Here is a 12,910-nt window from a genome sequence, read left to right on the forward strand (position 1 = left end):
CGTACATCACGGAATACATTCCGTAAAAGTATAATCACAGGACAAAATTATGTCCTTATATATATGTTCATATAACTAAAAGAAGAAAAATAATTGAGAATAAAGTAATAAAATAAATTATTAAGTATATCGATCATACACATATTTAAATAAATTTAGATTTAAAGTAATATCTAATAAAAAAAATTAAAAAATAAAAATAATAACAATGTCGATTGTGGCAACAACGTAATCTTGAAAACGGGGATGTCGAGATCTCATGGACAACTATGACAGCAATGAATACTTAGCGACGATGATATGATTGTGAAAGTTATGAGATTGAATTTTATCGCGCATATATATGGTATCAATTTACATATATAATTATTTTTTTTTCTTTTTGAAACTTTTAATTAGAATATAAAAAAAAAAAAAAAAAAAACAAATTTGAAAATCTAAAGATATTTTTCTAAAAAAAAAAATTGATTAGTTGTTCAAAAAAAAATCTATTATTTTTTTCAATTAATTAATCTTGTTAAAATTTTAATTTCTTAAAAAATAGAAAACTAATAAAATAATAAATTAGAAAGAGAGAAAACCACAAAAAGACATATGTTTTGTTAATATTGAGTTGTGATAGATGCAAACTCATTATCATTAGAATTCTATTTCACTCACATTTTGTAATATAGATATTTTACCAAAGACTATGGAGTAAAATATAGAAACCACTAACCTTCATTATCAACTTTCATTTATTTTGTAATTAATCGTGTCAATCATCCTGCTCATGTTTAATTTCTATACTGTGTATTTTTTTTTAATGAGCTATAGGAACAACATGTTAAATCCTTTTGTTTGGGTAATATTTTAGGGTGTCAATAATAATTAAAATTAAATTCACAAGGAATAATTAAAAATAAATGCATACAAATTTAACAGTGAAAGACGTTTAAAGTTAGTTTGCACACAAAAAATAATATACAATAATCAATACTATATATTGCAAGTACAATTAATGATCATAATAAAAAAATTTATCTTCAATTAGAAATTCAAGACAAATTGAATCTAATTCCAAATTATATGTAAATAACAGAAAGATAATATAATAAAAACCACAAAATTATGAGATTTAGTTGATTTAGACAGTGAAGAGTATTACAATGAACAACAAATTATGGTTTACTATAACACCTTAAAAAATGTCACGTGTGTGCTTTTATGAATTATTTAAATAAACTTTAATTATAAAGATTACATTAATAAATATCTTGGGGATCCCCTATCATAAAAGTATTTTACAAAAAGTTTAATATAAGGTTTACATTCAAAATGCTATACAGATGCGGCACCAAAACATCTACTGACAACTCGACTCTACAGGCCGGTTAAGTCGATATGTACATTCATCGGAGAAGACTGCTGACTCATGACTACCCTAATTTACCCTTGCTCTTACCAACACCACAAAACACTCGTAAGTCAAAAAAGATACAATTAATCACATATGCATAACAATCTAAAATACACATTTATTTGTCTTATAAGACAAGCTAAAACAGTTACTTCATAAAGTAATCTGTAGAAAATTTAGCTATGATACATAGGAATTAACTTTTGTAATTCTAGCTTCAAGATTACACTTAAACAAATAAAAGTTAAATTAAAATAAACAAATTAAGAACAAAAATCAGCAAACACATATTAAACCAGAAAGATAACACAGATGAATCTAGATAGCTTTCAAACACAACAACACACGAGAATTATACTAGTTCTGATCCTAAGTTCAATGTGAACTTGGTCATACTCCAATTTAAAAGTATTGCCACCAATCTTTATTAATAATGAGAATTAGAGATATCAATCTCAGAAGCTACAAGAAAATAATCACAGTAAGTCATCCATGGTGTAATCCCTCAACACTCATTAACTCACTAACCCGAGCCAACATAATCGACAATGTTGCTCAATACAATTTTTCAATCCTAAATCTCTCCCAATTTCTCACTCTAACTTCTCTCTCTACTGTGTTGTGTCTCTCTTGTTATTCATCTTCCTCTTCTTTCTATTCTCTCTTTCTTGAAATGAGATGAGTAGTCCTCTTTATATAGACCAAAGGACCCAAAGTACTTACTGTCATATTTTATAGTTAAGTTAGTTAATAAACAACTAACTAACTGATCGAATCTTGGTTGGGGATTTAAAGAATAATACCACAAATTCCACCTTATTTCTTCAAGCCCCAATAAGCTAAGCATATCTATCCAATGGAGGTGGTAGTGCTTTCATGTATAGCTACTTAGCAACTAAGGTTGAGTAAGTTCAAGCAATGCTTGAACTTACTAACAGGTAACACCTTAGTGCCAATATCACCATGATTCTCTTATGACTTCACTTTCTCCAGCTCAATTACTTCTTCTATCTTCTCCCTTATCCAAAACAACCGAATATCAATATGTTCTGTCTTCTCGTGATAAACTGGATTCTTGCACAAATGAATCGAGGATTGGCGTTCAGAATATACCCTTGCCTTTCCAACTAGAAGCTTCAACTCTTTCAGAATTCCTTGTAGCCATATTACTTCTTTGAATGCCTCTGTGTTTGCCATGAATTCTGCCTCTGCAGTTGAAAGTGCTACTACGGATTGGAGCTATGATTTCTAACTAATACAATCCCCATTAGTTTGAAACACATAAGAGGTAGTAGACCTCCTAGTATCCTTGCTTGATGCATAATCAGCATCTACATATCCTTTCAAGGTTACTTTCTCTATAATTCTCTTGTAAGTCAATCCAATATTCGATGTCCCTCTCAAATATCTAAGCAACCATAGTGCCCTCCAATGGTTTATCCCAGGATTTGACATGAACCTACTCAATATGCTTAAAGCATGAGCAATATCTGGTCTTGTGCTAACCATGACATACATGAAACACTCCAAAACCATTGCATATGGAATTTCTTCCATCTCTTCTTTCTCTTCCCCTATTGTAGGGCTTTCTTTCTTGGTTAATACAAACTTTCCTCCAAGAGTTGTTAAAGTGCTCTTAGAATCTTACATCTTGAACTTCGTTAGGATCTCGAAATTTATAAACTTTTAGTATTGAATATATTTATTTAGTGAACTTACAATTATTTAAAAAAATATTCTATTTAAACACGATTTTACATCTAATCCTTTGGTCAACAAAGTTAGCACACTAATATATTACATTCTAAAGATCAACAAAATCCAAAGCCAACAATGGCTTTTTTCCCTAAGGAGTAGACAATGGACACCATGTTCATTGATCGAACCTCGTAAAAGCTAAGTGCATGTTTGACATCATAACTAAAAAACTGTTTTTTGTTTTTAAAAACAGAAAATTATTTTTTGAAAATAATTTGGCTTGTTTGACCTTGTTTTTTGAAAACAGTTTTCAGAAAACAAAGTTACAATAAACAAGAATTTTGAAAACAACAAAATATTATTTTCTGTTTTAAAAACCAATTCACTTTTGGTCAATATTGTTTTTAAAAAACACTAATTAAACATGACTTGTTTTTAAAAACTCCAAAAACTATTTTTTGTTCTCATTTCTAAAAACAATTTTTTGAAAACAAAAAACAGAAAACAATACCAAACATGCTCTAAGTCTCCATTTTGTTAACTTTCTGGTTTTTTAATCTTTGCTGGATTTCATTTTATTAATTGTTGATCACACTAAGGTGTTCTATTTTTTGTTGTGTGCATGATTGAATCACAACAAGTCATCACACTGAATGGTAATTTCAAGCATCCCCTCCCCTGTATCATAAGTAACTTGTGTTTTCTGCTTATCATCTTGGGCTACATCTTTATCTTCCTCCTGTGCCTCTTGATTAACTTTACTATTGGTTTTTGGCTTCCATTCTTTTCATTTTTTATGGTTTTAATGTCGTTTCGAAGGTTCGGTTTCATTTATATCCTCATTTTCGTTTTGTGCATTTGGTCAGAAGAGAAAACCCAAATTGGCCTTTAAGCTTTAGCTATCTCTGATCATAAAAACAACTCTGAGTCTCTAACACTTGGAAATCAGTCATAGACATTTGGCTTGAGCTTGTTGAAGTTGATATGATGACACTTGAATAAAGCTTCCATTTATACATGACATCTAAAAATTATTACTATCATCTGATCTAACTTAGCTTCAGCAATTTGGAATTTCAAGAATGACAATGTAGCATAAAAGTTAAAGAGAAAAGTCTAACAAGTGAAGTTCTTAATTCTTGTTTATTGAAAGAAAACAAAATACTTTGTTCTTTCCTAGCTAGCTTCATAACAGCAACAAGGAACTAAAGTGTGTTCATAATCTGATATAGTAAAACATTACTCTTCTTCTCACATTTGAATTCTTGTAGTGCCTTGATTTTTACTCTATGAATGCCCAAGTTGTTAATCCTTTTGTTTTTTAATGGCCCCAGAGTCTTTGATTTTTGTGGAGCCACAAGTGATGAATTGCATCAAAACTGTTGAGGCCTTTGCCTTTCCACATTCACAAGCATTCTCAACTGTCTGATCCTTCTTCCTAGACCCTTCAAACTCCATCGGCGAGCTCTCCAATCCACCATTCCTTTCAGGCCCAGAAACCTCACTGAGTCTTGATTTTCTTGGCCTGACCTTCTCGTCAGTTTGAGTAGAAACGTTTGTGCCTTTGGCAGCCAGTTCTTTAGAGATTTTAGGCTTGTAGACTTTGTATTCTCCGAGGTCATCAAATGAGCCCCATGACTGATTTTTTCTTCTAATGATTTTGGTTGGATCAAGATCAACACTGGAATGTTCCTCGATAGGACTGTCTGTTTCGCGGGAAATTAAGGAGGATGAAGACGATGATGAGTTTGATGAGATCGTGCTTTCGAAAGACCTGAAGCTCAAAGAAGATTCAAGCAGTTGTGACCCTTTTACAACGTACTCATGGCCTTGGCATGGATATATGAAATCATTATCGGATAAGTCTTGCCATACAAACCCGTTCTTATAGCTCCTGAAAATGTCAAAAACTTTTAATGAAGGAAAATCATGAAATGATAACAATGATTGCTAATAAACTAAACCTTTGTACCTCTTTGAAGACCAAGAATACATGGTGGCTATGCCTTGTCCTCTAAGGGAAATCAACTTACTTATCACATCTGTAAAGATAAGCAATACTACAAGTTATGTACAAAAACAAGGTAAGAATTTGATGTTAGAAGTTATTTTTCATGTATAAGTTTTTACCTTTGAGATAAAGTCCTTGGGGAGAAGAGAGAGGAACCACCATGAAATGAGGATGATCAAGCTGGTTATTCCTTGAAAGATAGTAAATCACTGGAACTTTTTTATCTGTTTTCACTGACTTTGTCTCTGTCCAAGCTCTACTTCCTCGGTTACTACAACTGCTACTATTATTCTCTTTCATATCTTGCCATTTTTGTGGCATGGAAATGTCAGCCTGCTTTAGTAAGCTAACCGCCATTGTTGGAACAGAGCTTTACTGAAAGAGGTTTAGCTTATTAGTAATGAATAAATTTAGTAGTAAGGAACAGCTGAGAGGAAAAGAAGGAAGTTTGTAATTTATAGAAGAACAAAGCTTGGAAGTACTACATTTGTTTCATCATGTTATCCTATATGATATTGATCTTAATAAAATCAATACCATTTTTTATTATTATTATTGTAGTTAGTGTATAGGGACCAAACTCTAAAACGTTCATTTAATCACATTGACTAATACCTTCTTAACAAGTTTAGGGACCCAAGTCAGAAGAAGGACAAAGGTTTCTTTTTTCGATATATACTAAGTCAAAGTAATCCCATGAAACTATGAAACTCAGTTAACACAGTTTGACAAATTCTCACTTGTAAACAGAAAAAAATGAGAATTTTTAGTAGACAATCTACAAAGCTCCAAGCAGAATAAGTAAAAGAGAATGAACAATAGTTATATCATGCCCCCCCAAGTCCGGCCATTACATGCCATGATACTTATGGCACTGCCTGCTTTGCCTCTATTTGTGTCCATATTCCTTGACCTTGTTACAATTTCTTCTATTATTAAGATTATAAACTTTTGTTTTAGCAATAATTTCAGACATTAGAATTTTAAGCCAAAAAAAAATAGTTTATTTTTTTATTTAGTAACACACACCACTTGCAACAAGCTAACATACCAAATAAAATATTCAGGTCAACTCTTTTGCCGGCTGGTTTTAACAGAAGGGTTTCTATGATGAGAATGTGCAATCCAAATCAAATGATTAGGCATATTATATTGGAGTGAAAGATATGAAGTTATTTGGGTGTTGCTGTTCATATAAGAGAAACTAGTTTTTGTATTCCATTATTAACAGTATGAATGAAGTAATTGTGTTGTTCATAATTATAAGTCTTGGGATAATAGTTTTCTTCTTTAAAACTTTCATAAAGAGGGGGAAAAAATGTGCTGACTTACAGAGCTACAAAATTTTTTCTCCAAGTCAAATAAAAACTAAGCCACAATACTGACTTTGAAAACAATGTTACATGTCTAACTGAAAAGTGCTTCCCCTACATATGTTTCACAAAAAAACATAGAAAGATGGCATACAGGTTTAATCTGTAGTGGCTTGCTTCTTTGGACAGTCAGAAGAAATATGGCCCTTCTCACCACATTCATAACATGTCCTTCTCTTCATCTTGCCAGTACTAACAGCAGGCACTACATTATTCCAATCATTAGTTTCAGTGGTTGTCAGAACAGGTCTTGAATCAGTAGTTTCTGTGGTTGTCGAAACAGGTCTTGAATCACTAGTTTCTGTAGTTGTCGAAACAGCTGCTTGCTTCTTTGGACAGTCGGAAGAGATGTGACCCTTCTCACCACATTCATAACATGTCCTTCTCTTCAACTTACCAGTACCAACAGCAGGCACTACATTATTCCAATCAATAGTTTCCGTGGTTGTCAGAACAGGTCTTGAATCAATAGTTTCTGTGGTAGTCGGAACAGGTCTTAAATCACTAGTTTCTGTAGTTGTTGAAACAGCTGCTTGCTTCATTGGGCACTCAGAAGAAATATGACCCTTCTCACCACATTCATAACATGTCCTTCTCTTCATCTTACCAGTACCAACAGCAGGCACTACAGTATTCAAATCAGTAGTTTCTGTGGTTGTCGGAACAGGTCTTGAAGCAGTAGTTTCTGTTGTTGCCGAAACAGTTCTTGATGTAGTAATCTCTGTAGATGTAGGAATGGGTCTTGAGAACTCCGTCCCTGCTGCTTTCTTCAAGGGGACTGCACAACTTATCTTCACGGGTCTTCCACAAACGTGCTTCTGATCCAATTTTAGTGCCAATGTCAAAGAAAGATTGTCTACGAAATCCACATGAGCATAACCTCGAAATTCACTTGTTTCCTTGTCCATACCAAATCGTACAGATGATATTTTGCAGTCTGAGAAAAAATTCCTTAGTTTGTCCTCAGTGATGTCCCATGACAAATTGCCAACATAGATTCTTCTGTAACCCTCTACATATTGTGGAGCAAAATTTGATGATTTGTTGGTTCGATTTGTTTTGTATGGCTGGATGGTCAAGAAGAGTCCACCCCTGAGATGTATTGCAATATGCTTGATGTGAGAATTGAGCAAGAATAGTGATTTAATTGATTTAAACTAAAGAATTTGTTTACTCACATGTCGGCTCCATCAAGAGCCAAGGCTCGTTTAGCTGCAGCTTCTGTCTGTACAAATTCAAGGCAAAGAAAGATCTGTATCAGGTAAAGATCATAGTTTCTAAATTCTTAAGAGCCAAAGTTTAAGATACATACATCATATTCCGATGGTCAAATTTTTATACATAAAGAACTTACAATGAATCATTGAAAATGCTATAGAAAATAAGCTATAATTAGTACAGTCATAAAAAGACTAGTGCATTTTGAGTGAGACAACACAATGGTACGGCAGATCCATTTCCAATATAGCATAACTATAATGCAAACTTACTTTACACAGTAATTTACCTTAAAGCTGATAATGGCGATTCCTCTAAACTTTCCACTCTCTGGAAATGTCATACAATCAATTTCGGTTATTGTGCCGCAGGCTTCAAAATAACTTCGAATGTCATCCTCAGTTGAGTAGAAAGGAATTCCTCCAACATAAACCTTTGTAGTAACATTTCCATTTATTTGACTGAAAAAAAAAAGGAGAAAACGTGAATAATTATCGGTGTAAATCCCACAAGCTTAGGTGCTCAGCAAAACCAGGAACAGTGAAAATATAGAACAAACAAACCAGAGCATACTTGAATATCAAACAACATTAACGCTAATTCCCACTGTGCCACAAAATAAAAAGCATGTCATTCATGAATACAGTCTCAAATCATAACATCTCTCCCTTTGGACAAATTCCAAATTTAAGGGCACATAGAAATGTAGAGTGAAACTTTCAAATCCTTCTAATAATTCAGTTTTCCTTTGAACAAATTCAACAGTCATTCAACAATCCAATTTTATGTTAAACAGAATACACAAGCTATGCTGAGCTCTAGGCAGGCAGAGATGTTCATGTTAAGATTCAATATAAAATTCAAGCCAATAAACAACATGCAAAAACAACAAAAACTATATAGAGCATTAAATTAAACACAACCGCAATGAAACCAAATGTGAAGTAAATTGAAAGGGAAATGACTAAACTAAATATGGGCATTGGGTGTAATTTAAAGTACCTATCATTCAGAAGATTCGTATTCGTTTCCATTACCATTTTCTCGTCCTCTTTCTCTTTCTCTTTCTCTTTCTCATTCTCTTCCTCATCCTTAACTTTGGCCTTGTTATTATTCTTCTTCTTATACTTATTCTTCTTTTTCTTCTTATTGCTCTTCTTCTCAGTCGATTTATCGACCCCATTTTCCTCTGACACCAAAACTCCATCTTTCTCGTCTACATTAGTTTCTCTCTTTCTTTTCTTCTCCTTCTTCTTCTTATCCCCTAAACCGTCTAATCCAGCTTCCTTAATTCCATTTTCTTCTCCTCCTCCTCCTCCTTTACTGATATTCTCTTCAGAACCATCACAGTGTACCGCCTTGGGACCTTGTAAAGATAGGGTTTTTCTGCGCTTTTCACGTTTGGACAATCTCTGCCTTTGAGTTGCCGAGTCCAAAAGAACTTTTAGAGGCTGAGGCTTAGGCTTAGGCTGCTGCAAATGACTATCCCCGTTTGGATTTGCGGAGGAGGCATCGTTGTTGGAATCTGATTTGGCTACAGATGCAGCTAAAGACTCGGCCAACTCTGCTCTGAGACGTTGCTTCAGCTTCTTGTTCGATAAAACCATGTTTGCCTCACCCTGCTGCTGTGATTCGGAGACCTGAGGTTTTGCTAATTCATTCTAGGGAAGGGGTTTTAGGCTTGGAGCGCACCAGGTGTTAGATACGACATGTCGTTATTCACATGTATACCAACCAAATGTCGTTTTACTCATTTTTCTTTTTTGGGAAAGTTTCAAAAATACCATTTTTTTTATTTATAATTTTACATTCTAAAGTTTTTATTTACAAAAATGCGTTGATAAAGTTTTAAAATTATAATATACGCTTCGCTAAACAAAAAGGAAAAAAAAAATTCATTTTTACACTTCAAAACAGTTTTTTTTTATATTTTTACGGAATTCTACAGAGAAACTCATATTGCAACTAGCGCTACAACTTAAATTGCAACAAGAAATCGTAGAGAAACCCCCATTGCAACTAGCGCTACAACCACTTTAGAAACTCAAACCGTAAATTTAAAAAAAAAAATTAAAAAAATAGTATATAGGGTAATTCCAAAAAAAAAAACGAGAAATAAATATCATGACAAGTTGACAATTATAAATAAACTATAAAATAATAAAAAATAACTTCATGACAACTATAAATAAATTATAAAATAACCAAAAAAAATGGTCTATTATTTTTACTGAAGATATATTTTTGTAAATAAAAAAGTTCAAAGCGTAAAAATAAAAATTTTTTCGTGTTGATGTATTTTTGTAATTTTTTTCAAATTTTTGGTCTATGTAAATTTTTTTCCTTTTTTTTGGGAAATAAAGTATAAAATTCTTTTGAACCTAAAAAAACATTAATTTTTTAAATTACAAAAATAAAGGTAAATTTTTTAGTAAAAATTATATGAAATATGAGATTTTATAACAAAGTTATAAAAATATGGCAGTTATAAGTTTGCCACCTTTTTATGGTATTTTTTTACATTTAAGATTTTTTATGGTATTTTATATGTCACATTTTTGTAAACAGTGGCGAAACCAAACGAGGAAAAAAGGAGGGGCTAAATAAAATGTATTTTCACTTAATTTTTTTAGTATGTAGTATTTTATAAATCAATATAAGAAGTTAAGTAACTTTATACAACATATAAAAAATAAAAAATAATAAAGGGCACCTTATAGTGCCAAGTACTATAAAATAATATCGAGTCCTATATATTTTGATTTAATAAATAATATAAGAAACCGTTAAGTGTCATATTAATATGGTATTGGATACCATAAAAATACATATATAAAGACACATGAATATATATCATACAAAAGTACTCTTCAAAAATAAATTATATTAATCATTTTTTTGTCATTTTTACCATAAAATAGAATAGATAACTAATTTAAATGGGCTATTGAGTTTGGGCTTCTTTTTCAATCTCAACTTCACAATTTATTATTAGGCTTAGTAATAAGAGAATTATCACATTTTTCTAATAAGTAAAATCTAATTATCTTAATTTAATTTATATATTATGTATATTTTTTTTCTTTTTCTAAAAAATTAGGGGGGGGGGGGGGGCATGGCCAATTTAATGTCCAAAACTTATATTTCATGTTTTTATTTTCAACCTAACTTTTAAAAGGTGAGTTAGTAATTTTTATACAAGCTAAAAACAGTTTTTTTAAACAAATTTATTTATATATATTAAAATAAAAATAGCAGTTATCTTTTCTAATTCTACATGTAATGAGTTCCCCTATTTCTCCTACTCTATTTTTTTGGCTCATTTTCTCCTATATGTTATAAGAACGATCGATTCTTTATTTTTTTGGTCTACTTTGCATTTGTATTTTAGGATTTCTATCTCTCTATCATTTCCTTCTACTATATTATTTTTGGATCCTTCTTCTTCTATATTGTGTTAATGGATTGCTCCTTGTTCCTTTTTTTTCTTCTTCTTCTTCTCTATTCAGTGGTAATCAGAGCTTTCTACTATGTTCGATGGTCATCGGCAGTGGCTCCTTCCTTTTGGGTTGTGTGTTGCTTAAGTGTGTGGTTATCAATAGTATTTTGAGGTGTGTGTCTCATTATTTTTTTTATATTTCCCTTTATTTATCTATTATTTTCTTATTTGACATTTTGTTTGGTTGGTAGTATGTTATATGTTGACTCAAAAATTTGGACTAAACTTCTAAGCCACACTCGCTCGCTAGATTAGCAAGAATGAATGAGTAGTTAAGCAATTATAAAAGAGACACGACAAATTTATAGTAGTTCACTCCCTGTATTGCGACAGTAATGGAGCTACGTCAACCTTGAGTTTTCATTTCTCACGAGATGGTAATTACAGGAAAAAAAAAAGTAAAAATCAAAAGCTCCAATAGAAAGAGAAGCTCTGACCTTGTTGGTAGTTTTCTGAACTTAAAAAGTGAGCTTATGGAGCTCTCCTTTTATAGGTGAAGGAGGCCCACAAAAATAGGAAAAGTACAAATTGGATGTTTTTGACCGTTGATGATGATCTAACGGTGAAAATGATCTCTTGCTGGTGTAGCCATTTTTTGGAACCCGGCGGGTCGCGCTGCATGTAACTCGAAACTTATTTTTGTAACTCCCTTGGGGTAAAATTTGAGGACGATAGCTTTAGAATTGTGATTCAAGTGTGAGACAAAACTTGATAGAGCATTGAATTAGATTTGAAACGCAAGTTGAATCACATCAATTAGATCAATATTGAGTGAGTTATAGTTGTTTTACTGAACACAATTCATGACCCATCGCCCAAGTTGACATATGACGTCAACCTGGATGCTGGGTAAGTGTAAAAATGTCCAAGGGATGTACTTTAAGGTGTTTAAGTGATATTTTGACATCACTTAGCCTATTTCTGTAATCTGGCGAAGTTGGTCACCGATTCTCGGAGATGTTGTCGTTTTGCATAAATGAGAGGCTCAAAATTCTTCATTTCCGAGTGAGTTTCCCATGTTGGAAATGAGAAATGCGAAGTTGTGAATTTGACTTCTCTGACTTCATGGATCTTAGTGATTGTAAAAAACTAGACAGACAACCAAAATAGAATCAGAATTGGATAAGTAGAACCTAGCGCACCGGGCCATTTGTCAACTTGGGCATTGGGTACTTACTCCCAAGCTCTTGGGATCTCATTTTTGATACTTCTAACGCTTATAAACTTGAGCACGAGGTCTCCTACCCATTTTTTGACCATCCCAGATTCATTGGTCGAATAAGATTTGGCATTTGATCAATTGAAGGTAGCGCCCCAGACTCATTGTCAATTTGAGCGCTAGGCCCAACACCAGGGCGCTGGGCCCAGCACTAGGTCAACCTAGGCGTTGGGCCCAACACTAGGTCAACCTGGGGCCCCATTTCTAGGAGCTCGGGTTTGTGGTTTTCTCCCTAAGTTTGCTTGAATCTTTATTATTTTTAATGATAAAAAATGCCTTAATATTTTTGGTAAACTTGATCGAAGACAACCCATGTTGACAATATGTCAACCTCGGCGTTGGGCCCAGCTCTAAGTGTCAACCTAGGGATTGGGTCCTAGTTCTGCCCCTTCAAAAATTCTATTTGGTCCCCAAAAATATTTAAATCTCAATATTTTATAAAATAAAGAATATCCTCAGAAGATTTCTTGAAAAACATCATCAAAAATGGCCC

The 12,910-nt window shown here is 32.7% G+C and overlaps 3 protein-coding genes across 3 annotated transcripts; all 3 read right to left on the reverse strand.

The window, feature by feature from the left end:
* Window positions 1–2,647: 2,647 nt before the first annotated feature.
* Window positions 2,648–2,956, reverse strand: LOC133037663 (secreted RxLR effector protein 161-like). Its single transcript, XM_061115063.1, has one exon. The coding sequence runs from the start codon at window positions 2,954–2,956 to the stop codon at window positions 2,648–2,650; it is 309 nt and encodes a 102-aa protein (XP_060971046.1).
* Window positions 2,957–4,218: 1,262 nt separating this feature from the next.
* LOC115707008 (protein SOSEKI 5) lies at window positions 4,219–6,716 on the reverse strand. Its single transcript, XM_030634803.2, has 4 exons — window positions 6,576–6,716; window positions 5,228–5,483; window positions 5,070–5,139; window positions 4,219–4,991 (listed from the first exon to the last, which is right to left on the reverse strand). The coding sequence occupies exons 2-4, from the start codon at window positions 5,463–5,465 to the stop codon at window positions 4,403–4,405; spliced, it is 897 nt and encodes a 298-aa protein (XP_030490663.2). The 5' UTR covers window positions 5,466–5,483; window positions 6,576–6,716; the 3' UTR covers window positions 4,219–4,402.
* LOC115707046 (phragmoplastin interacting protein 1) lies at window positions 6,378–9,356 on the reverse strand. Its single transcript, XM_030634869.2, has 4 exons — window positions 8,702–9,356; window positions 7,989–8,160; window positions 7,660–7,706; window positions 6,378–7,573 (listed from the first exon to the last, which is right to left on the reverse strand). Exons 1-4 carry the CDS (start codon window positions 9,304–9,306, stop codon window positions 6,580–6,582), a joined length of 1,818 nt encoding a protein of 605 aa, XP_030490729.2. The 5' UTR covers window positions 9,307–9,356; the 3' UTR covers window positions 6,378–6,579.
* Window positions 9,357–12,910: the final 3,554 nt, after the last annotated feature.

Source organism: Cannabis sativa, chromosome 1 (assembly GCF_029168945.1).
Source record: "Cannabis sativa cultivar Pink pepper isolate KNU-18-1 chromosome 1, ASM2916894v1, whole genome shotgun sequence".
Taxonomy (NCBI): domain Eukaryota; kingdom Viridiplantae; phylum Streptophyta; class Magnoliopsida; order Rosales; family Cannabaceae; genus Cannabis; species Cannabis sativa.